At 44.3% G+C, this 23,844-nt stretch overlaps 1 protein-coding gene across 9 annotated transcripts in view; it reads right to left on the bottom strand.

Moving 5' to 3' along the window:
- Window positions 1-1,540: 1,540 nt before the first annotated feature.
- Window positions 1,541-23,844, bottom strand: part of RIN2 (Ras and Rab interactor 2) — a 225,272-nt gene continuing 202,968 nt past the window's right edge. For all 9 annotated transcript variants that reach the window (XM_045445438.1, XM_045445441.1, XM_045445439.1 and 6 more), the window contains 4 exons: window positions 13,779-14,084; window positions 11,789-11,920; window positions 6,627-6,790; window positions 1,541-3,392 (listed from right to left, as the gene is read on the bottom strand). In XM_045445438.1, coding sequence (XP_045301394.1) covers window positions 3,069-3,392; window positions 6,627-6,790; window positions 11,789-11,920; window positions 13,779-14,084 — 926 coding nt within the window. In that variant the 3' untranslated portion in view covers window positions 1,541-3,068. The remainder of the gene's footprint in view (window positions 3,393-6,626; window positions 6,791-11,788; window positions 11,921-13,778; window positions 14,085-23,844) is intronic.

The raw sequence follows: 23,844 nt of genomic DNA, 5'->3' as shown, positions 1-23,844 counted from the left end.
TGTTATCTGACACAACTACCAGATATTGGCCTCCTCCCTCCCACCACCTCTTCCATTTTTCTTTCTTGTCTGCTTATGAATCTGCAATGTTATATAAATTTTTCACATCTCCAACTTGATTTGGGTTAACTAAATAACCAATAACACTTTTGGTTTGAAATTCACCATCGCAAACATGGTCTGAAAAATGATTTTGGGGAGTTTACTATCATATATGGCCAGGTGATTAAAATAACCGTGGCCCATGTACTGTGCCATTTCTTTCTGACTTTTGAGGGGTAACCAGGCAGTGCTGTTAACAACCAGGATGCTCTCATTTCTAGTCTCTTGAAGAAGATGAAGGTAAGAGATACCCAATGGAGGCAAAGCCACATTTATGAATGAACGCATTCATGGTTAGGGTTCCTGCCTTTTGTTTTCTTATACATCTAAAGTTGTAACTTCCACATGATACTGAACTACTTTATTAAGTTTCTATTTCTATTCTATGTCCCTGAGGGGGGAGTATTTGGCAGTGCCTACAACATTAAAAAAAAAAAGAAATCTTTTCCTCTGGCTGGCATTCAACTTTTATAACATAATTTTAGATTTGGAAATACATTATCTTCTCCCTCCACCCATCATGTATATTTTTACTCTCCTCTTATTCCTTCCAAACTTCGCCAAAATCTGTTTCCTGGCAATTTGAGAAGTGAGAATGTCTGCGTGGGGGGAAAAAAGTCGACACATGTTATGTTGTAATTTTAGCAGGGAAACATTGCCCAATGACAAAACCAGGGGCTGTCTTGTGATGTTTTCTTCTGCTCACACGGAACTTTTCCTGTTTTAATCTCTCTCTCATCTCACTGAAGGCTGCCTCCCATTCAGACGTTAGGGCTTGCTTTAAATCACTGTGTACTGACTTCTAAGGACAAGGAAGATGATGACCTGAATTTGGAGGGTGAGGAGGAGGGCTATATGGATTGAACTGGCCCCATGTTTAGTTCATTGTGAATATAAAAAGCAGGCAGCTCATCTAGCTGCAGTTCTGATCCTTAAGTATCCATCTTACTGATGGGTTAGAAAGTTCATTCGGTCAACAAGGACTGGTCAAGGACTTGCTATCTGCCAGGCACAGCTCCAAGCACCAGGAATATGGATGCAAAAAAGAGTGCCCGCCCTGTTGGTTTTGAAAGAGTGTTCAACTTTCGGACAGGGCACTTCAGAGGTCACAGTAGAATGGTGGGAGGTGTCTTCAGGGCCCTTCTGATTAACAGTGATTTTTCTCTATGTTCAACAAAGTTGTGTTCTGTCCTAGATAACACTGGAAATCCTTTCAGATTGGAACACTATCTTTCCCTTCTACTCCTGGATTTTTGCCTCTTATGTGTATACGGTCTTCTGAAAAAATGCAAACTTTGCCATTTCCTCTCCATGGATTATCTAACCACAAACACTGGTGTGCATTTCAGATTTGCATAACGTGGTGTGGTGCATAATTGTACTCTGCTCCTTGAAGAAAAAAAGGACAACTCGATATTTCAAAACTCTTCACACATGATTATCATACAGTATTACAATGTATTATGTGCAAAATTCCATTTAAAAAATCATTTACAAAAGGAAGTACAACACAGTATGTGATGAGGGTTCTAGATGGACAGCAAAAGCTAAAAAAAGGTACAAGGTACAAAGCCAACCAAATTAGATGACTACGCATCTCTACACAGTACAATCACATGTTCTGGTAACTACCTGTGTCACATGGATACAAGACCCTCATACTTTGTGCACCCCCAAAACAGGTTTCATAAAACATGAAGTTAACTTCACCATACATTCTTATAACACAGAAGGGCTTTTTGGTGGCATTGCAAACTCTTTTCCAAACAGCATCTTATTTAACTCAACGAAAGTCACATTACACATACATGGTTTCTGCCCGCAAATAATTTGATGCTCTTAGTTTTGATTTATGTGGAAAGGGGGTAGTATTATCCTTATTTGTTTTCTCCTCATGGGGGTTTCCAAAATTATTTCCAAAAGCAAATAACATTGGATATATTTTTGCCTAATGTCACTGCGTATTTACAGTATTTTCAGCGTAAGTGGATCCTTCCATTCCCTTTTACCACTTCCTTCAAGGAGTCTGAACCAGCAGACTACATTCCTTAGTCCTTTGTCAGAGTCTGTTTTTCTCTCTCGACCTCTCTCTACATTCATTTCTCTCCTGATCCTCAGCATCACTTGGTTAAAACACAAAAGAGCACAATACCACTAAGCATGAACAAGGTAACAACAGTACATCAGATTTCCAAGGCATTCTGTGGCCAGTGTCAATAATGCATCGCTTTAAGAACTCCAGCAGTCTTTCCCCACAAAAGTTGCCGAAACATCCAGTTATAGAAGAGAGACATTTTAAAAGTGAGATACTCTCAAATCCAGCAAGAGATTTCTTTTTGAAAATATTAAACGTTAAAATCACATGCATAATTATAGAATATTTTAAAGTTACAAAAATATTTTAAAAACCAATCCTGACAGTTTACCTGCAACTGCTATAAAAATTTCTATGAAATATATAAAAACACAAAGGCTCTTTGAAAGAAAGAAACAAAGGGAGAGAGACAGAAAGGGAGAAAGAGAGAACAAAAGAGAGAAAAGGAAAGGATGGAGCCATCCACAGAACGGAGAAGCACCTGACGCACTGCATCGGACAGTCTTGTCAAATACCTGCTGTCGAATTCAAGAGGAGAGCTTATACCCTAAATGTTTATTCAGGACATATACGTACATGTGAGCCAACCTAGAACCTGGCTGGGGGTAGGTAGCAAACAAACAGTCTCAGGACACCTAAACTATCAAATGAAATTCTCCCATCTCTGAAGGAGAATCCTACCGTTTCATGAACCTCAGCTACCTTGCTTGGGCAATGTCAGCCCTTGCCCAAGTCAGCCTGTGGATGGCTTAGTCACTGAACCGAGGGGTCCCCAAGGAGGTGACTGCTTTTCAAGCACAAGCACGTGGAAGCCAGAAGGCAAGGTTCCTAAACCCCCCTTTGGATGCACCACTGGGAAGTCTCACGTCTTCTATGAGGTGGTAAGATCTTCTTCCCCATTCTGGAAAATGACACCATAAGGATCATTCTTGATGCGCTTATAGACAAAGTGGAAGATGTGGGGTTGTGGCCGGCTGTGCAGCTCAGCCTTGATTTTTTGAGGGTAAGTGTCCTCTGCCAGCTGCTGCCATGTTTCGTCAACAAAGAGGAAGAGGCTGTACTCCTCAGGGTCCCCCACCTTAAACTTCTCGGCACAGAGCTGGCACACATCCTCGGTGGTAACGTAAGGTCTCACGAGGAGGGTCTTTCCCGTGCAGCCACTGTTGACCTCCTGGAATGCAACTCGGAGGTAATTCTGCAGGTGGGAAAGAGAGATGATGGAGACAAATCAGAAGAGGAAACGAGACAGAGCAATAAGCAAGCACAGTAATACTAAGGAGAGGTCTAACCTGTGAGCCGTTCCAGGCACTGGCCCATCAGGATGGTGCTGTCAGGACCTGAGGCCTCAAGTGTGAGGAGAGAGGCTGATCTGAATTTGGACAGTGGAGAGAACAACCATATGGACCGATGCACCACAAGTACAAGAAGCAGGAGGTCCAGTCAGCCCTGATCTGATCTTTCAGTGTCCCTCATGAAGCCTGGTTAAGGAATCCCCGCTGGGTTTATTCCCAGCTTAAAGAGTAAACCAAACAGCAGAAAAGGCTGCACGGGAGTTGGCAGGAAGAGACACTTAAAATATGTAGACACAAGAGCAGGTACTGTACTCACTTTGGACTACTTTAAAAAAATTTTTTTAAGGATTTTTTTAAGTTTATTTAATTTTGAGAGAGAGAGAGAGAGAGAGAGAGAGAGAGAGAGAGCAAGCATGAGCGGGACAGGGGCAGAGAGAGAGGAGACAGAGAATCCCAAGCAGGCTCCTCCGCACTTGCACTGTCAGTGCAGAGCCTGATGCAGGGCTTGAGCTCACGAACCTCGAAATCATGAGCCAAAATCAAGAGTCAAATGCTTAACCGACTGAGCCACCCAGGTGCCCCTGGACTACTTTTAATGAAGCCTAAGCAAAGGCAAGAATGTTACAAGGGACCACAAGATACTGCTGATGTTTAACCATTTTGCACGTCCCCAAGTGACAGTTAATTTCATGTGGTTCAACCTGATCTGAGGTTCCCAGCGGCTCTGAGAACAATGTGGAAAGGGTCAGCAGGAGGAGAATGTTCATTCTGGCACAAGGCCTTGAGGATGGCTCTGGTTAAGTGCAGGGTGCGGTTTCAGGGAAATAAAAGGGCATGCTTGCAGGCTTGGGTCTGCGAATGGCGCCAGGCACATGCCATCGTGAAGTACAGTAAACCCATGACCTCACACAAAGCCCAGACAGGCTGTAGAGACTCCCGTGCTCATATCAGGCTCTTTGGGATCTTTCTTCAATTTTCCACTTCAGCAGGAATGAGGTTACCAGATAAAACAGAGTATGCCCAGATGGAAAACAAATGTTTCCCTTTTCTAAATCTGGCACCCCTGCTCAGGAGCAAAGGGAAGTGGGCTCTCGGCCCAGGGCCCCACATGGCTACCTTGAGGGCTTACTGGGCTGATGGAAGGAAAGGCCCTTGGGAAGGACAGGAGCTCTGCATGTGGAAGATAAGTCTTGAATGTGAATACCTGAGACAACACACATGTTCCATTTTACCAACCCTCTCCTCTCCCATCCTACTGCCAACACTTGGCTCACACTCTTGGTATGCATTAACCCATGACTCCTGAAGAGAACATTTTTTTTGAAGTTTATTTATTTTTGAGAGACACAGAGACCGTGGAAGTGGGGGAGGGGCAGAGAGAGAGGAGAGAAAGAGAATCCCAAGCAGGCCCTGCAGTCAGCACAAAGACTGATGTGGGGCTCGAATTCACAACCCCAGGATCATGACCTGAGCTGAAACCAAGAGTTGGAGGCTTAACTGACTGAGGACCCACGTGCCCCTGATGAGAACTATGTAAGGAAGTCTACACCATGCCCACTGGACCAGTGAAGAAACTGAAGCACAGAAACGCTAAGTAACTTGCCTAAGGCCACACAGCTTGTGAGTGGGAGAGCCAGTGTTCTAGCACCTTCACCACTGTGGTGTGCCATCTCTCCAATGTGAGGAGACCATTGTGTGTGTCTGTGACCCCTGATTTAGGAGTTCCAAGTGGAGCTTTGCTTCTGAGCTTTCACTTTTACCACCAAGCCAAGCACTGACAATTCCTCTCTTGGATTGTATTCTAAGAAGGTGTGCTTCTCCAAGATAAGAGAGGCCAGTGGGGAAGGGCTCTGCAGAATCTGGGGGTCTCCAGGTTAGAAGCTTCAGATGGAGGGAGGAGCTGGTGGCAGGTGGGGAGATGGAAACATGAGCTTTTCTCATTTCCTCTGTTCCCCTCTTCAGAGGCTGTAGGACTGACCTTTGGAATCCTCTCAGCACCCAGCCAATATCACAGTATCCAAGAGCCTGCGTATGCTAAATCACTTAACACTAGATAGTTCTTCAACAACCCAAAGGAGTCGGGGAGGGGGACATAGTAGGCATTCTTGTTTTTTTTAGATTTGTGCACTTGGGAACCTATTTCTGAGAATATTGCTATCTTGAAGAAAAACTTGCCGATCTTGCCTTTCCACAATGGGCTGACTTTGAACCAGACATACCTCCGAGTATTTTCAGAGCATTGAAAAGACAAAAAGGCAGGAAAGGTGAATCTGGACACAGAGACTAATATACCCTGCTTGGAAATTCACCATGTGACACACAGAAACAAAACACAGGTTTTAGAATTAGGTTTGAAACTTTGAAAATACTACTCAAAGACGGTTGCAGACTTATTCATGTCATGGACTGTGAGCAAATCAAGAGGTGTTGTATTGGGTAAAGATGTCTACAGCCTTAAGCTGCCTTTCCTCCCTGAGAAACCAGCAATTTGGGAACCCCACACTTCCGGACACCCGTTCATGGCCACAGAAAACTCTGGATGGGGATCTGGGCAGGATTGGATTCAGATGCTGACTCTGAAACTCTGGCCCCGGCCGGCTGCCAATGAGGCTGTGGTGTCTTCTGTTTTGAGGTGGTGGGGAGAGAAGAAGAAAGGAGAGTGGGGAAGACATCACTGCACCTCTCCCTCTTCTCAGGGACACCAGGTCAACCGTAGTGCCTAACACTGCTACTCCCAGTCGGCCAGTCTCCAGATGAAATACAGTACCCACTGTCTGTGCCAAGAGGCACAGGTCCTGTCTGCTCAGGTGCTCCACATCCATGCTGAATATTCTTGGAGAATTCTCCACTTTATCTGACTTTGTTTTCTAAAGGGCAGCAAAGCTTGGGCCAAACCCATATATAATTTTATATATATAAAATTATATATTATATATGTATGTTTTTTTAATTCAAAGAAAACAGAGAAGCAAAACAACAAGGTCAGAGGGTGGTTTAAAATATCCCTTTTCCACTGGATTACCTGACAAAGGGGGGAACCTCAGGCACCCCAAGCTGTGTGGGCAGTGTGAGCCAGCGCTGCCTCCCTGGAGGGCAAAGCAGCACATGGCCCCAAGTCGCCACGGCCAGCCACATACCTGAAAGTCATCCACCGAGGGGATGGACCGGTTGGCGGTTCTCCGTTTGTGCCACTGCCTCAGGGTGTCCCTGGTCTCTGAGCTGAGCAGTCTTGCGGCTTGTTCTTCTTGGAAATTCTTGATCAGAGAAAGTGCCCCATAGGCGCTTGTCAAGTAATAACCTCCTGGAAAGGGGCAGAAAGAATGAGTTCTCCAGGGGTTTATACTCTAGTGATAACAGGTGGGGACAATGGAATCAGAGGTCATGCTTCCTATTTTCTCCATAGGCATTTCCTTGTGGGACCAGAAGCTCGCGTCCAAGAACACGTCCTTCCCACCTTTCTCCGACCATTTATGCATTCATCCTATGGATGCACTGAGTGACCCCGGCCTGTGCCGGCGCTAGGGGGCGCCGTCGGGCCAGGCTAACAGCGCCCCGGTTTCATTGATGGAATTTCCATTCTAATGGGTGAAACGTATAAAATCTCTAAATTATTTCAGTGCAATTGTGAAACTGCTTTGCTGGGAAAGGTCAGGGCACTGAGTCCTGATGGAGGCAGGGAGACATATGAGGGTTAGTGGGGTCGACCACTCCCAGCCAGAATCATTTACTTCACTACCAGGGGTCCACACATCTCTTGGCAATACTTACTTTTAGGCTTTTCTTTTAGGAATTAGTATTCTCTAAATTTTGAGTAAACTACACACTTTGAAAGAACTGCACAGTCTACACGTATGTTCACGATAACACGGATTCTTCACAGTAACTTTTTCTTTCCTTATTCCCCTTTTTACTTTTACTCGGGGACTGATGTAACACGACACTTAGGAAGAAATAACTAACAAGGAAAAGCAAGTGATGTCTCTTTAATGGTGCATTTACGAATGATTTCTTACATTTGAGGATTGTTAAAAGACTTCCAACACCGTGAGATGCCTAGAAGTGGGCTCATAGCTTTGTCCTAAACTAGAATTAGGTGCTTTTGGTGGAACTTGTAAGCTCCTTGCTAGCAGACCACTAGTGGGTGCCCCATATGTGTATAAAAATTCCGTAATGAGGGATGGGTAATAAGGAGGGCACTTGTGATGAGCACTGGGTGATGCATATCAGTGATGAATCACTAAATCCCATACTTGAAGCTAATATCACACTGTATGTTAACTAACTGGAATTTAAATAAAAACTGGGAAGAAAAAGAAATAAAAATTCCCTAGCTGGGCGTAGCATTAAAAAAAATTTTTTTTAACGTTTATTCATTATTGAGGGAGAGAGAGAGACAGAGCATGAGCAGGGGAAGGGCAGAGAGAGGGGGAGACACAGAATCTGAAGCAGGCTCCAGGCTCTGAGCTGTCAGCACAGAACCCGACGCAGGGCTCGAATTCACAAACCGTGAGATCATGACCTGAGCCGAAGTTGGATGCCCAACCAACTGAACCACCCAGGTGCCCCTGGGCACAGCATATTTTAACTTGAGAGATACTCTTGTCAAAATACCTATTGAATTTCTACTGTGAGCCCAAGGAAGTATATAGCAGGGGCTAGATTTGTAAGAAATGGTATCTGAGTTCCTGCTTTATAGAAGTTCATGAACTTATTAAAGAAAACAGGTATTGGCAGGTTTATTCAGGACTAGAAGTTAGTTGTGGTCAAATGAGTTTTGTTCATGGTCCAAAGTCAGGGTGTCTGAAGAACTCTAATGCAAGACTCTGAAGAACTCTCTCTCTGGTCACAAGTGACAACATTCAAAATGGCAGCTGGTCCACCATCTGAGAAAGGAGCACAGTCCCCTGCAAACTGCATTGGACATGTAACTTACAAAGAAACACACCTTTGTGGTTTTCAGGTCACTGACTGAGATATGGGGGGTTATGTTTTACTGTAGCATCATCTAGCCCCCTCTGGGTAATACAGGTTCTATGCACACAACAGGATTTTTGCTTAGGGCCCCACCACCTGAGTTTAAACTCCCTATGGAATCTCCCACATGTTGGTATAGAGTTCTGAGTAGCTGATTTTTACTAAACATTTTCCCCATGAACAAATCAGCACATGGCTGCGTGTGAAACTCGGTGGTACAGAATTCAAGTGCCGCACAGAGGATTTCAACAGCAATCAGCAGGGACTTAAGCATTCGAGAAAGGCTGTGTGGAGGTGTCAGTACTGGAGCTGGGACTTGGAGGCACAGTTTTAGGCAAATTTGGGAGGGCGGGGTTTTCCTTTGGATGTCATATTTTAGACTCCGCAGCTCTGAAATGTTCAGGGCACTGAGGAGAAAAGTCAAAATGCTGGAAGCACCAAGTTGACCACACTTTGAAACATGTGGATGCAATTAGAGAACGGGTTACATTTCAGCAAAACTATAACTTTGCCACAAGAGCTGTGCACTCAAGAGGGATTCTATGACGCCTTTTCTGTAAATGAAACTACCTGCTTAAACAGCAGAAAAGAGTTGTGGGATGCTGCCCCCAAAACCAAAGAGGGCTTTGGGCAGGCCACAGAAGGCTGGATTGGTAAGGTATGTCTTCCCCTCAGTCTGCAAAGCTTCAGCTCCCTGATGTGTAGGCCTGGTCTGTACCCACAGCCAACCCGACTGGGCCAGCCTGCTTTCCCAAGGAAAGAAGCCAACAAGCCCGAGACAGCTAACCAGAGGCAGGCTCTAGTTTAAGTACAAGCTCACCAGTTGCCCTATTCTTTATCTGGATCCTTGGCTTTCTCTGACATATGATTCCTGGAGGTGAGGATAGCCACCTGCCCATCTGTCACCAACACGGTGCCCAGGGCAGTGCCTTGCTCTGGGGAAACACTGGGAAAGGTGGCAGGAAGTGGCTGTCTCAATCCCCAGGCCACACGATGTAAGCATATGTTTGTCCTAAGTATACATTGTCAGCAACAGAATGGTAATTTTCTGAGAGGGACTGACATGCCCTTTCCCTAAAAGCCCCAAGAGTCTGACATAGTCATTTCTAGAATTAAGCAGGATTAGAGCTCAAAACAACTAAAACTAGAAGAAAGCTCAGATATCTATGAAATTATAATGATAATGCAGCGAAGAAAAGAAAGCAGGGCATGGAGACTAATGTGTGCTCCTGTTGGTCCTCGGAAAAAACCACACACTTTCCCCTCTCCCGTTAAATCCAAGGGCAGAGCAAATGAGGAAGGTTTCAGGCGGGATCTTGGTGTGTCATCACGGGATGTCTGGTTGCAGGGTAGTAAATACTAGTGGGGGGGGGCGGGGTAAATGAGGGAGAGGTTGAAAGGGATGAAAGGAGGGGCACCTGGGTGGCTCAGTCGGTTAAGCGTCCGACGTCGGCTCAGGTCACGATCTCGCGGTCCGTGAGTTCGAGCCCTGCGTCAGGCTCTGGGCTGATGGCTCAGAGCCTGGAGCCTGTCTCCCTCTCTCTCTGGCCCTCCCCCGTTTATGCTCTGTCTCTCTTTGTCTCAAAAATAAATAAACGTTAAAAAAAAAAATTTTGAAAGGGATGAAAGGGGCTCATTCATACCTCTCTGGGGTGCGGGGACAGGATGAAAAGATATCCATCACTAATCCTGAGTCAGCACTATCCCTCGAGGGGTGGGAAAGTGTACCCCGAGGTATGAGGTACACCTTGGCTTTCTTTTCAGGGAGGACAGACGCTCTGCAAATGCCAGTATGACACATTCCCTGCAGAATCCTATCAGCATGTGGACCTTCCTACTGAAGGCCAGACTAAAACTCAGTGGAGAAAAGACTTAAAAAAATTCTGTGCAACAATTCACTACTCAGGGTCTATCTGGACTCTCACCGGGACACATGGAAATGGATTAATGGGATTCACAATGCACAGGCCCTGATTTATTCTCCTTTAAAAAAACGAACTCACATAAGAGTCCCAGTTATTTCTGCCCTTCAAGGCTGGGCACCACAATGACAAACATCCCAATTATTTCCAGGATAAAATACCTAACTGATGTGTAAGGAGAAGGAATTTCTGCGAAGACATGTTGGGGTCGGGCAGTCGCAAGAAAGAGACTGAACTGACAAGGTAAGTTGAAAGCAAACTGCCCAGTTTTACTCCACTGCATTTTATGCTAACAGTGTGCCAATATAATTTGTTATAGAGAAAATAAAATCAATGCTGTTTTCATCTTGAGAACAAAATTTTTTAAAAAGATGAAAAACAAAAGGCCAGCCTTCATCCGTCTTACTGATAGAACAGCAGGATATTTTTCTGGTGGTGAAAATATTCCCTGACAAAAGTTTATGCCTTCCTTCTTCCTCAAGGAAACCACTTCTTTTTAAAAATGGCACGATCTCGCGGTCCGTGAGTTCGAGCCCCGCGTCGGGCTCTGGGCTGATGGCTCAGAGCCTGGAGCCTGTTTCCGATTCTGTGTCTCCCTCTCTCTCTGCCCCTCCCCCGTTCATGCTCTGTCTCTCTCTGTCCCAAAAATAAACAAACGTTGAAAAAATAAAAAATAAAAAATAAATAAATAAATAAAAATGGCATCTTTTCCTATTGAATGATATTTTTTTTAATTGCAATTAACCAATCTCGGCAAAGTATAATTATGGCCGGGTTACATTTTTAGTGGTTTTCTGACTTTTCCATATTTTCTACAATGAATATGCATTACTTTTCTAATCAGGAAAAAGTTAGCACATTCTTTTAAATCAACAAAGAAATTAAAACTATACTTAACCCTTAAGAATGCAAAAAAGCTCTCACATGACTGCCAAGTGTGTATGGGGTTTTATCTTGGGGTGATAAAAAAACGTTTGGGGCTAAATAGTGGTGGTAGAAGGCACAAGACTGTGAAGGTACTAAATGCTGATGAACCATTCACAAAACAGCTAATCTGTGGCACCTGGGTGGCTCAATCCGTTAAGAATCCAACTTTGGCTCAGGTCATGATCTCGCGGTTCGTGGGTTCAAGCCCCAAGGCAGGGCACTGTGTTGACACCTTGGAGCCTGGAGCCTGGATCCTGCTTGGGACTCTGTGTCTCCCTCTCCCTCTGCCCCTCCCCTGCTCACACTCTGTCTGTCTGTCTCTCTCTCTCTCTCTCTCGCTCACTCAAAAAAAAAAAAAAAAACATTAAAAAATTTTAAAACAGCTAATGTTATGTGAATTTCACCTCAAGAAAAACATGAAAACAAAACTGAAAACAGACACCCCATTTCCTCCCACATCTTCAAGCAATTGTTACCTTCTCCATGTAACAGTGATGGGTCTAAGAGCTCCATCATGTACTCAATTTCAGTGTCCAGTTCCAACATGTCACACTGAGCTATGACGTAGGTCAGGACTGGCAAAAAGTCATCAGCTCCATACATCCTCCCTGGAATCAGAAGAAAGGGGAAGATGGGAATATTTTTACCAACACTTCTTTCTTTCATATCCTACGCAGACTGCTTTTTTTAGATAGCCAAGAGTCATCTGGGGAAATGTGCTATTCATAAACAGAGGTGGGTGTTTCTGGAATCCTGTGCAGCCTGTGACCCTCCTGGCTGCTCATGTTAGAGACCAATCCTAATGCACAATTTCAGAATGAAATATCTATGAGTCAAGGAACACAAGAAAGATTTCCTCCATGCTTTCATGATATGCATCAGGTTATACAATAGAACAGAGTACCTGTAAACAGTTTAACTTTCAGCAAGTAATGTTATAAAACATTTACTAAGTATCTACTCTGTTTAATCCTTTGTGAATTCTACTGTGTTCCCTGTTATTTTCTGGGCAAATCAATCATCAACATAATGACAGGACCAAACTCGGACCAGGAACAAGCTTTGCTCTGCATTCAACATGAGCACACAGGTAATTTATTTAAATGTAAAAATTCAGTATATGTCGAATAGATACATATGATTAATATATAGCAAAAAAAAAAAAAATGCAGTCCTTATTGCTACTTTTCATTACAAAAGTGAGTCTCAACTCAGGGTGATTGTGCCGACACCACCCAGGGGGACTTGGCATTGTCTGGAGACATTCTTCATTGTCATGAATAGAGGGTGGGGTGCAAATGACATCCGGGATGCTGAAGAACTCCATACAGGAAGCAGCCCCCACAACAGAGAATTATCCATTTTAAATGTCATTAGTGCTAAGGTTGAGACACTGTGCTTTGGAAGAACATAATCCTGTGAAGACACTATATTTGAACTTACATTCAGTGATTGTCTGAACTACAGAAAATATACTTCCTGTATGTGAACTATGTTTGCAAATTTCAGAGGTCATGTTCATATGCTATCATGACCAGCTCAGGGGCTCACATTTTAATGCCTCTGCCCAACAATGTGCAAAGCGCACACACATTCCTATCTACCCAAGCAGTGGTTAATACATCCTGTGTGTTCTCTCTGCCGCTTCTCCATGAAGGAATTTTACTTAGAGGAAAAGTTGATAATCGTCCATGGAATTACAACAAGCTCACTGAAGCCCTGGAACTATGCAGGGTCCAGTCACTAGCCATGAATATGGCTACTTCTGCATCTCGAAGAAGTAAACTGACGAACTGACGAAATCTGAGGGCTTACTTTCGAACTATGTAATTCTTTTGTGAATTCAATTACATTATGTCAACTTGTAGCAAAGAAGGAAGAATCAATGAAACAACTGTAATGAAACCACATGGTTACTGAATACTCTATGTTTGACACATGCTGGATGTAGATCATGGACACAAACCCTCATTGGCCTAAATGTAGTAATGATAAATAATTGCTAATATTTCCATCATGCTTGGGGCTACATGTGCATTGCCTCATCTAACCCCATCTTATGAAGGACAGGGTCATATTCAGTGACAGGTATAGAAACTGCATCTTAGAAGTAGATTAAGGTAGCCAAAGCCCATAGTTAATTAACTCATTCACAGAGTGAGGACATGAATTCAGTCTCCAGAGACTGAATCTGTATCCACTGCCTTGAACTAAACCTTTAACAAATTGGTATCATACAAGAATCTTGTTTCCTCAACCGCTTACTTTTCTTGGTGTTACCAATCTATTGCAAGTGACCAATTTGCCAGATACCAGCCTAATACTGTGGGCTGTTTGGTGAAATCAAGAGGTTGAAAGAAAGAGAAATTGGGAATCAGAAAGCCTGATGTGTCACTGGCCACATCACCAGCCACGTCACTGGCCATGGTGGGGAGTACAAGAAGCCTGGACTTCGGGTAGCCTCACCTGAGTTGTTCTCCATGACAGTGTAAATAAGCTTGCAGACCCTCAACAGCAGCATGACTTTCTTTTCCGGCGAATACATCTTCTGCATAGTCATGAATTTGACTTTGATTTTCTCCACATCCACAAAATCAGGGGTTGGGGCAAACACCCCCAGCTCCTGTGGGTTCCTCTGCCGCACAAGCTGCAGATTCTCCTTGAGCTGTTTCCACGAGCCGTCGGCCATATGGAAGTCCCTCAGCATGGCCTCCACGTGCCCCTTCAGGGGCTTTAAGATGCACTTGTGCATGGCTTTTTCCAGCACCACATCTGCCAAAGAAAGTGCAGCTACTGTAACCATTGTCTGAAGGAAGAAGAAATGCAAGGTCTGCTTTCTCGGAATGGACACCTGGAACTCTGCATTGGTTATAGGGCAGACAAGTTATAACTTCATACCCACCCACCAACAAAGCTTAGCAGTGCTACTGCCCCCCACACTCCAACACGTTTTCTGTAAAGCCAGGGAAAGCGAATCTTCCCTAATAAAGTCTTACAGTTCCTTTTGCAGGCAGTCAATACAACAAAACATATTTGTTTTAACCACTTTTATACTCCTCCTCCATGAGCACAGGTGAATATTCAAGAAGACATTCTTTTGACCCAGTCCTCCACTGATAATCCAGTTGATAGGTTAGTAAATATGTTATTTTTTTTAAATTTTTTTTTTCAACGTTTATTTATTTTTGGGACAGAGAGAGACAGAGCATGAATGGGGGAGGGGCAGAGAGAGAGGGAGACACAGAATCAGAAACAGGCTCCAGGCTCTGAGCCATCAGCCCAGAGCCCGACGCAGGGCTCGAACTCCCGGACCGCAAGATCGCGACCTGGTTGAAGTCGGACGCTTAACCGACTGCGCCACCCAGGCGCCCCAGTAAATATGTTATTTTAAAGGACAGATTTGCTAATAGGGAAGATTCAAGGGGCGCTTGAATGGCTCAGTTGGTTGAGCGTCTGACTCTTGATTTTGGCTCAGGTCATGATCCCAGGATTGTGGCTTAAGATTGTCTCTCGTTCCCTCTGCCCCTCTCCCCCACTTGCTCTCTCTCGCAAATAAAAATAAAATAAAATAAAAATACAATACAATACAATACAATACAATACAATACAATAAAAGGAAAGATTCAAGATTTCTCAAAATATTTCCTGAGGAAATAAATTCACCTAAATACATGTGTAATCTTAGATTGAATTCTGGACCAAAAATTCTTTAAATTATTTTCAGTGTATATCTTTATTTTTGAGACAGAGAGAGACAGAGCATGAGTGGGGGAGAGGCAGGGAGACACAGAACCAGAAGTAGGCTCCAGGCTCTGAGCTGTCAGCACAGAGCCCGACTCGGGGCTCTAACTCGTCAACTGCAAGATCATGACCCGAGCCGAAGTCAGACGCTCAGCCGACTGAGCCACCCAGGCGCCCCTGGACCAAAAATTCTTTGTCTGCTATAAAGAGCATTGGTGGGACACCAGATGAGATCTGAATAAAATCTGCAGGTTAGGTAATACTGTGAACACTCAATCTGTGTTAATTTTACTGTATTTTTGTAACAAGATGTCTCTGCTTTTAGGAAATATGCACTGAGCATTCAGGGGTAAAGGGACACCATGTCTGCAACTAACTCTGAAATGGTTCGGCGGGGGAAGGGAGGGTGTATGTGTGTGCCTGCATGTGCGTGTAAGCAAAGAGAAAGGAGAGCAAACATGTGACAAGGGGCTAACGTGCAGGGTATTAGAGTAAAGGGTAGACATGATTTCCTTGCATTATTTTTGCAACTTTCTGTATGTCTGACATGATTTCAAAATAAAAATTTTAAAAACGCTGAAATGTGTTTCTGGTCAGAGTTTGGAAATACCATTAGGTGTGGAAGGCGTTATTTTCCCCCTCTTTGAATGGTTGCCCAATGAAGTCGCTTTCTTGGCTGACAGTAAAATGACCATAAATCTGGAGATCCAGCCTAAAGATGATTTATACAGTAATAATCTCTCTGCTTTTGCAACATCAGTTTTCCAATCTCAAATGTTTGTACATTCTCATCAAAGCCACCTGGGTAGCCAGACTTCATTTATGAGACTTTAGCATTGGGGATTCCTGACACTGGATCAAATCACACTGCATCCAAATTATCACCTATTATTAGAAATCTAGGCCGGATGCACAAACACCAAAAACAATTTTCCCATACAGAATTAGAGCTCATGATAAAGTTAATGAGCTGCTTCCCGAGCCCAAGTTTGTTGTTGTTGTTGTTCCTCCAAGTCCATATCCTATCCAGGAGATCTTTGTTTATTTTATTTTTTTTAAAAAGTTTATTTATTTTGAGAGAGAGAGAGAGAGAGAGAGAGCACAAGCAGGGGAGGGACAGAGAGAGGGAGAGAGATCTCAAACAGGCTCCGCACTGTCAGTGCACAGCCTGATGTGGGGCTCAAACTCACAAACTGTGAGATCATGACCTGAGCTCAGATCAAGAGTCGGATGCTTAACCAACTGCACCACCCAGGCGCCCCAGGAGATCTTTGTTTAAATGTAGAGCTTTATATATCTATAGGAATCAAGATTGAAACAAAAGAGTTTATAAAGTAAGAAGAAAAACAGAACGTTTTTACTTGACATCTGGCATTGAAACAAATTACTTGGTCTTCATTGGTTATTCTGTGTTAATAAACTTGTGTGACCTAATAGCATCTTTGACTTTATCCTAAATGACCATTACGTTGAAAAGCCGATAATAGCAATTCACACCAAGCATTCAGTTGGGCTAGGCTCTAAGTGCTTTATTTTATTAGCTCATCTAATTCTTACAACAACTCTCTTATTTTTGCATAATACTAATGTTATTTTACAAATGAGGAAGCAGAGATTTGGAGATGTCTAATGGCTTGCTTGAGGCTGCACAACTGTTTTCAACAATCACATTGCTTTCCAAAGTAAATGGCCTCTTAATTCTAAAGTTCAAGGTGCTTTATAAACATTCACCAATTTAATCCTCTCTGTCTAAAGGTTACACAAGCTCCATTCATGGTTATAAGTGACCACCACTTTGTTAGAATGAGGTCACCAACGGGGGCAGAAGTCCTGCCAATCATTAATTGGGACGGTACATGAACATGGATAGAGGTATGATTCATAACAGCCTCAAACTGGAGACCATCCAAAGGCCCATCCCAACGGAATGGAGACCAGGATATATTCATACAGTGGAATCCAGAAAATGGAATTCAGAAACGGGAGATTTCACTCCATGAAAAAGAGCACACTGCAGCTCCAGACGCAACTGGATGAATCTCGTAGATACGATGCTGTGTGAAAGAAGCCAGGCATGAAACAGTATCTCCTTTAGCATTTCTTTTATATAAAGTTCAAAAGCAGGCACAATGCATCTATGATGACAGAAGTCAGGATGGCAATTACTCCTAGGAAGAAATGAAGCTGTGGGGGGACCCTCTAGGGGAATGGAAATGTTCTGTTTCTGGATCTGGGTGGAGACTACATGTATGAGCTCATACGTGAAAATCTGTTGAGCTGAGCAGGTAAGATTTACACATTTTATGAATGTAAGTTACAGTAACCATGTTTAAGTCAAGCCAATGGAAAACAACTGGAGACCAGCCTGAGATTTTCACCTTGAACCCCAAGGGCAACTTCTAACTTCAGGGTGAGCCTGGTCATCTCTGAGGCAGAGCATTAACCCGAATCATCTACACAAGATTCTGTGCTGTTCCTGGGGGACAACAGCAGAAATACCATTACCAGTGAGCTGAGAGGGACCCTTATGCAACTCATCTTTGCCACCAAGGAAGAGACACTGGTCTTTGTGCCACAGACTCCCACCCTTAGGAATAAATGGTGCTGCAGAAATCTTTTGTTAGGAGGCTTGAAACCTGGGATTCATTGCCAAGTGCCCATTCTCTTAAAATCCAAAATGAAAAGATAAAAAAAAAAAAAAAAAAAAAAAAGACCAGTGTTAGTTTTTTTTTAAGCACATTTTTTAGCGGCCATAGTTTAGAAATCAGACTGGTCTCTTTGCATTCTTTTCCAGGACTTTACTCCTAACTCCCACCCTCCTGAAATCCTTAACAAGCATAAAGAATAGAAAAAAATAAAGTCCAAATGAGACTTGGAACCCACTGGCGTCCAACGGGTAACAGGTTCTGTTCACAAAACAAGAGGGAAAAATGATTTGGGAAAACAAAAGGAACAGAAAATCTTATAGAATACGGTTAGCTCAAAAATAAAAAAAAAATTAAAAAAGGAAAGAACAGATTGGTAACATCTCTCCTAAATTACTACTATCTGTTGTTTTCTACTGTCTGTGGTTGTTTAAGATCCAAGAAAACAAAATCTCTTAAACCATAAGAACAAATGATGCTATTCTAGATACCTCATATGCACTGACTTTTTGAATGTTCAAACAAACCTCATGGAGGCAGGACTATTATTTGTTCATTTTATATATCAGGAAACAAACCCAAAGAGCTCAATCCCACATAGCTAGCAAGAAAGGGAGCCAAGATTTGAACCCAAGGGATCTGGTTATGTCAATTGCATGTATCCACAAGCGAAGAAACGAGCATATAAACAACAATACTAGAGAACTGTTTGAGCTACAATGTTTTGAATATTCAACGTTTATTTATTTTGGGGACAGAGAGAGACAGAGCATGAACGGGGGAGGGGCAGGGAGACACAGAATCGGAAACAGGCTCCAGGCTCTAAGCCATCAGCCCAGAGCCCCGACGTGGGGCTCGAACTCATGGACCGCAAGATCGTGACTTGGCCGAAGTCGGACGCTTAACCGACTGCGCCACCCAGGCGCCCCTGTTTTGAATATTCAAAACCAATTGTTAGGTGAATGATCAAAACTGGAAGCAAATTTTTGGAAAATATTTATAGACAAATCCTTTCAATTGTTACCAAAGCTCAGGCACAAGCGGGAAATGGTAAAGAGAATGGCAGGGGCTTAGATGCTCCTTGCCTTAGGGTGAGCTGATGCAGTCATTTATAGGAAGCATTCAATGTGTTGGCCTCTAGTGCTGTGAAGCGATCACTCCTCTATTAGGAATGGAAGACAGAAGCCCTGTCTCTGTTGCTTCACTCTGACCAACAGCACAGATTCCAGAGAAGGCCAGAGATCAGACAGGGAACCATCACAAGACTGGCTCATGCATCAGCTTGGTTTGAGTACTTTCTGCTTACCCACTGCTGCCTAAGGGGAAGTGAGAGTCTGGGAGGTTAAGGTAAAGTCCAGAGAAGGCACATGTCTTAGAAAGAACACTAGGAACATGAAGCCTGGCAGCCAGCCCGGCTCTATCTTTCTAAGCAACTTTGGCCAAGTTGGTTCACCTCTCTGCCATTGACTCGAACTTCTGAACTGCCATCCAAATCACTGCCCATGGGAGGCAAGACGGAACTAGCACCCTGAGTGATGGCCAAAGCAAAACAAAATAATAACTGACATTCTCCGGGGGATTCTAACAGTACCCAGAATCTAAACAAAATAGGTTGCAACCTATAGTTAGTTGACAAAGATAGAAGATGAGGTCACATGGCCTCTTGGTTTACTTGGTTTCTAGCATTCTGATTATTTATTTCTTTAAAAGGAAAGTGACAGAAAGAGAAGCTAATGTTTGAAATCTCAAATTGTGAAGTTACACATATATAATTGCCAAAGTGTGCCGAGTTTCCTCTGTGCTGTTCTTATTCCCAGGGGGCTCCATGTGTGTCCCTGCTGTAATGTTAACCCCCGTCCCAGCCCCAAGAATCAGGAGCCAGTGACACCCTCATCGTGCAGATGCACAGGTGGCTTACAAGTCAAACGACTCTCCCAGAGTCGTGGGGACGAAATGCAAGCCTGTCGCTGTTGCCAACAAGCCAGGTGGCACAACGGGCCTCCCTCCATCGAGAACGGCAAGACGAGTTTGATATTTTCTTTATGTGCTAACATATCTTCCTTTGACTGTTTAATTGGATTAAAGATTAGAGCTGACATTGCCCGGGTGCTGGAGTGTTCCAAGCACTGTTACGCACTTCCTGTGGATTTAAACAACTGTTTGGCTGAAATGAGTATAGAATCCGTATTTGTTTTAGCTTGGGTTCTCCCAGAAGCCAACCTTGAGACAAGGACTCAAGTATGAGTGGTTCATCTGGGAGGTGAGCCCAGGAAGCACTGGCAGCAGACAAGGGGAATGAGATGGGAGAGGAGGCAGCCAACATTATGTGCTTTATTAGTAATTGTAATCCAGTTATTACTGGGGGCAGCTGGAGCTCCACCAGCTCAACCCTGCTGGAAGTCCAAGGCATGGTGTAGAGCAAGCCTCAGGGCTGTCCCACCAGAGGGGAGGCAGCTGGGGTATTTATACATCTGTTCCTGTCAGGCTCCTGGACAGCAGAGAGGGCATTAATTTCCCAGTCTTTCCAACTGCCCTGGACAAGGGCTCTGGTGGCATGAGAAAGTGTCAGGCAAAATGTCACAGGCACCAGGAGTTGGAAATCAAACAGGTAAGTGAGTGTCAGTGGGGCAGGCAGAGTGATGTTTGGTTCATGTTACATATGAAGAAACAGAGGCACAGAGATGTTAAGACACATGATCAAGTATGCACAGCTCATCAGCAGCAGAAGTGGGACTTCAAACCCAATAGTCCAGCCTGAGCATGTGCTCTGAACCAGCACATGCCTTCTGCCTTTCGGCTGAGAAATTTATCCATCCTGTCTTAGCAGAGCTGGGATGTGATGCCCCATAGCCACAAGAGAACTTTGCTAATCCTCTGTACAAACTACTCATAAAAAGCAGACCACCTGGTGTCCAAGTGTCTCTTGGGTTACATGTGAAGTCCAAATGAGCCATTTCTACTTTGTGACCTTGAGAGAAGAAGGTGACCTTTCAGGGCCTCAGCTTCCTCATCTGCAAAATGGGATCACTCACAGCCTCCCAGTGGGATTGTTGTGAGGATAAGGTGAGATCCCACTCGGTGAGCATTTCATATGCACCTGTCACCTCATAAATGGGCAAGAATCATTGGCTCCCTCTTTCCTTTTGAATGTGGCCTTGGAATAGGGACACCAGGTTTAGTGATTCATGCTCATTTGGGTTTGTTTTCTTCTGTGTTAACTGTGGTTTACTTGGTTTGAAATGAGAACCAAAAGTGCTTTGATAAATTAATTGAGAAGCTGCCTGGTTTCCTGTACATCTTTCTCTCTCTTGTGCCTTCTTACTTTTCCTCAGACCCTCCCACCCATAGGCACAAAGGCAGAAGATCTGAAGCCCCTGGGTTTTCCTGCCCCGAATTTGCTGGTGTTTTGTCACAGCCCCACTGTGTCCCCACCTAACAGCTCAAACTCACAGATAAGCTGAACATCTTGGGCAGTGGTATGTCTTTCGGAGCAAGAGGAAGTGAGAGGTGGAGAGCCCCCACAGCCCCATTTCAGATGAGGAATCATGAGGGATGAAGGGTGGATTCGGTTCATTGCTGACAGGTTCTGGTCTACTAATTGTGAAGGCCTGTGTCACACTGCTGTCCCTAGTCTGCGTCTGTCTATCCACGTCTCTGACATCCTAGCTTGTCACACTGGCCTACAGGTGTTTATGGACAGGTCTGATTCGATTGGTTGGTACTTGGGCTCCAGAGATCGTTAAAGAGTTTGACTCTTACCCTGCTTGGGGGATGAGTTTTCTAAAATGCTTTTCACCACCTTAAAGACTCAGGCAGCTTCCGTGGGAGCGCCCCTGCTTTGCCCTCCCTTCTTCATTCCATGTTCTCACTGAAGACAACAGTATTGCAGCCCTCTGTGCCTCTGTGCCTCTCCACATGCTGTTCCCTGTGGCCGGTGGGCTCCTCGCCTTTCCCAACATGGATGGATTCCCGTGCAGCCTTGCCTGTCCACCTCCTCCCCACACCCTGGGTCCTTGGAGTTCTCTGTTGCCTCTACTGTGGCATAGAGCAAACTAGACCTCTCTCCTGTGAACACCAGACCTGACGGTTGGTTGTCAGGTGAGCCAGCTGCAGTCCCTAGCTAGAGGCCCACAGGTAGCAGGTACTCCAAAAGTGACTTCTGAATTGAATTGAATTCACTGAATTGAATTGAATTCACCCTTCCTTTGGGTGGCTACATGAAAATTATGCTTCTTTTCTCCTTACCCCTGCAGAATATAGGAAGCATGACTCTGGCAATGAAGCCATCCCCCAGGTGTGGGGCAGCCAGCCCCATCCCTGCAGGGGTCTCCTGTTGCCCTGCAGGGGTGTTCTCTAATCTGGGTTTGCTTTACATATGTGAGCAATGCATGCTTCAGCCCATAAACAATAAATAATAAAGGATATTTTATCATTTACAGGAAGGTCTCCCCAGCCCAGCAGAGATGGCACCAAAATAAAGATGGCAAGCTCTGGGGTGGTGATTCACTTAGGTTTTTGTTCATTTAAAAAAAAAAATTTTTTTTTCTTTATTTATTCTTGAGAGAGAGAGACAGGGTGTGAGCAGGGGAGGAGCATAGACAGAAGGAGACACAGAATCCGAAGCAGGCTCCAGGCTCTGAGCTGTCAGCACAGAGACGGATGTGGGGCTCAAACTCACGAACCACGAGATCATGACCTGAGCCGAAGTTGGACGCTCAACCGACTGAGCCACCCAGGTGCCCCAGGTGTTTGTTCATTTTGATGGGCTTCAAGGAAAGGCATTATGCAAAAATATAGGTAATGGTTTATGCATAGAATCTGTCCGACTGATTTCGGTACCTTCTAGTAAAGGGCCAGCAAAAACAAAAGCAGTGGAGAAGAGCCCAATCTTCCTTACTAAAAAATTCTAAATAATTGATGCAGCTCCTCTGGCCTTGGGGAGGTAGAGCTGAATTCTAACCTCATCCCTTGGGTGTGGACAGTGCTTAGTGTCCTGCTCCTGCAGAATAGAGTATGGAGGGAAGGAGAAGGGCTGGCATTTAATTTTACACAGCAGAACTTGATCTAGGGTAAGTCTTGTGGAGAGCAGGCACCCCCTGGTAGGGTGACTTCACCACTGTGGTCTTCTTCTCTCCTCATAAAATGGCCCCGAAAGGCAGTGTAGCCACCCTGGGTGGTGTGAAAAGCTCTCCAGATGAGTTGGTTCACTCCCACTTGTACCCCCGCTTGACCTTGCTAAGCTTTTGTTTCCTCATCTCTAAAAATGAGGTTAATAAATGGGACCCCAAGGCATTAAAGGGATTTAAGGGGATTCTCTGCATAAAAGTGCTCCATAAACCCTCAAGAACCACACACCGGCGAGGGATTAGGGGGACTTTCACTTGCTTCTATTAAAAACACAGTATGCATTTAACACATACTCTTGGCCTTGACAAAAGGAGGCAGGCTATGAGTTCTGGTTTCTAAAAAGAAGCCCCAGGGCTTGGACGGTAAGTAAGAGTCTCCAAAGTGGACACCATCCTCTGAGAGGTAAGGTGGAGCGTGCTACTGTACTGGCCTGTTCCCTGTAGACAGACTGGGTAAGTGAGGCTAGCCTGGGGGTGGGTCCCCGGATGGTTAGGGCTCAGTCTACATAGTAAGACAGCCAACCAGGGCATCCTGTTGGTGGGAGTGGAGTAGTGGAAGACATGTCCAAGACTCAAAGATTCTGATGCCTCCATTTCAATCACTGTAGCCTCTCAAGTGTCCCCTTGTTCATGCACTCAATTACTGTAAGATTCTTTTGCCTGGTGATGTTTCCTGCCTGGGAAGTACTGATCTCTCTCTGGAAGATTCTCAGGACATAGTCAGAAAACACTCCAGCACAGACATCTCCGTGAACCTTATTTTGTGATGCCATCTCAGTTCCCATGTTGCTAACGGTGGGAATTACTGAGCTATCAGTACCCCTGCACAGAGTATTATGGAGTTGGAGACTCCTGACACAGATCCTTAACTCCAGAGTTGTGACCCTTCTTTTAGTTGATATAATTAACCCAATTTTCGATGCCCTAAGGTAAAAATGTACAACAAAATATGCCCCATGGAAAAAAAGAGGTACTTCCTGCTGGGGTCTTACATTTAAACTAATTTTCAAAACTAATACA

Source organism: Leopardus geoffroyi, chromosome A3 (assembly GCF_018350155.1).
Source record: "Leopardus geoffroyi isolate Oge1 chromosome A3, O.geoffroyi_Oge1_pat1.0, whole genome shotgun sequence".
Lineage (NCBI taxonomy): Eukaryota > Metazoa > Chordata > Mammalia > Carnivora > Felidae > Leopardus > Leopardus geoffroyi.
The sequence above is the reverse complement of the archived record's forward strand: the minus strand, read 5'-3'. Positions and strand labels throughout refer to the sequence as shown.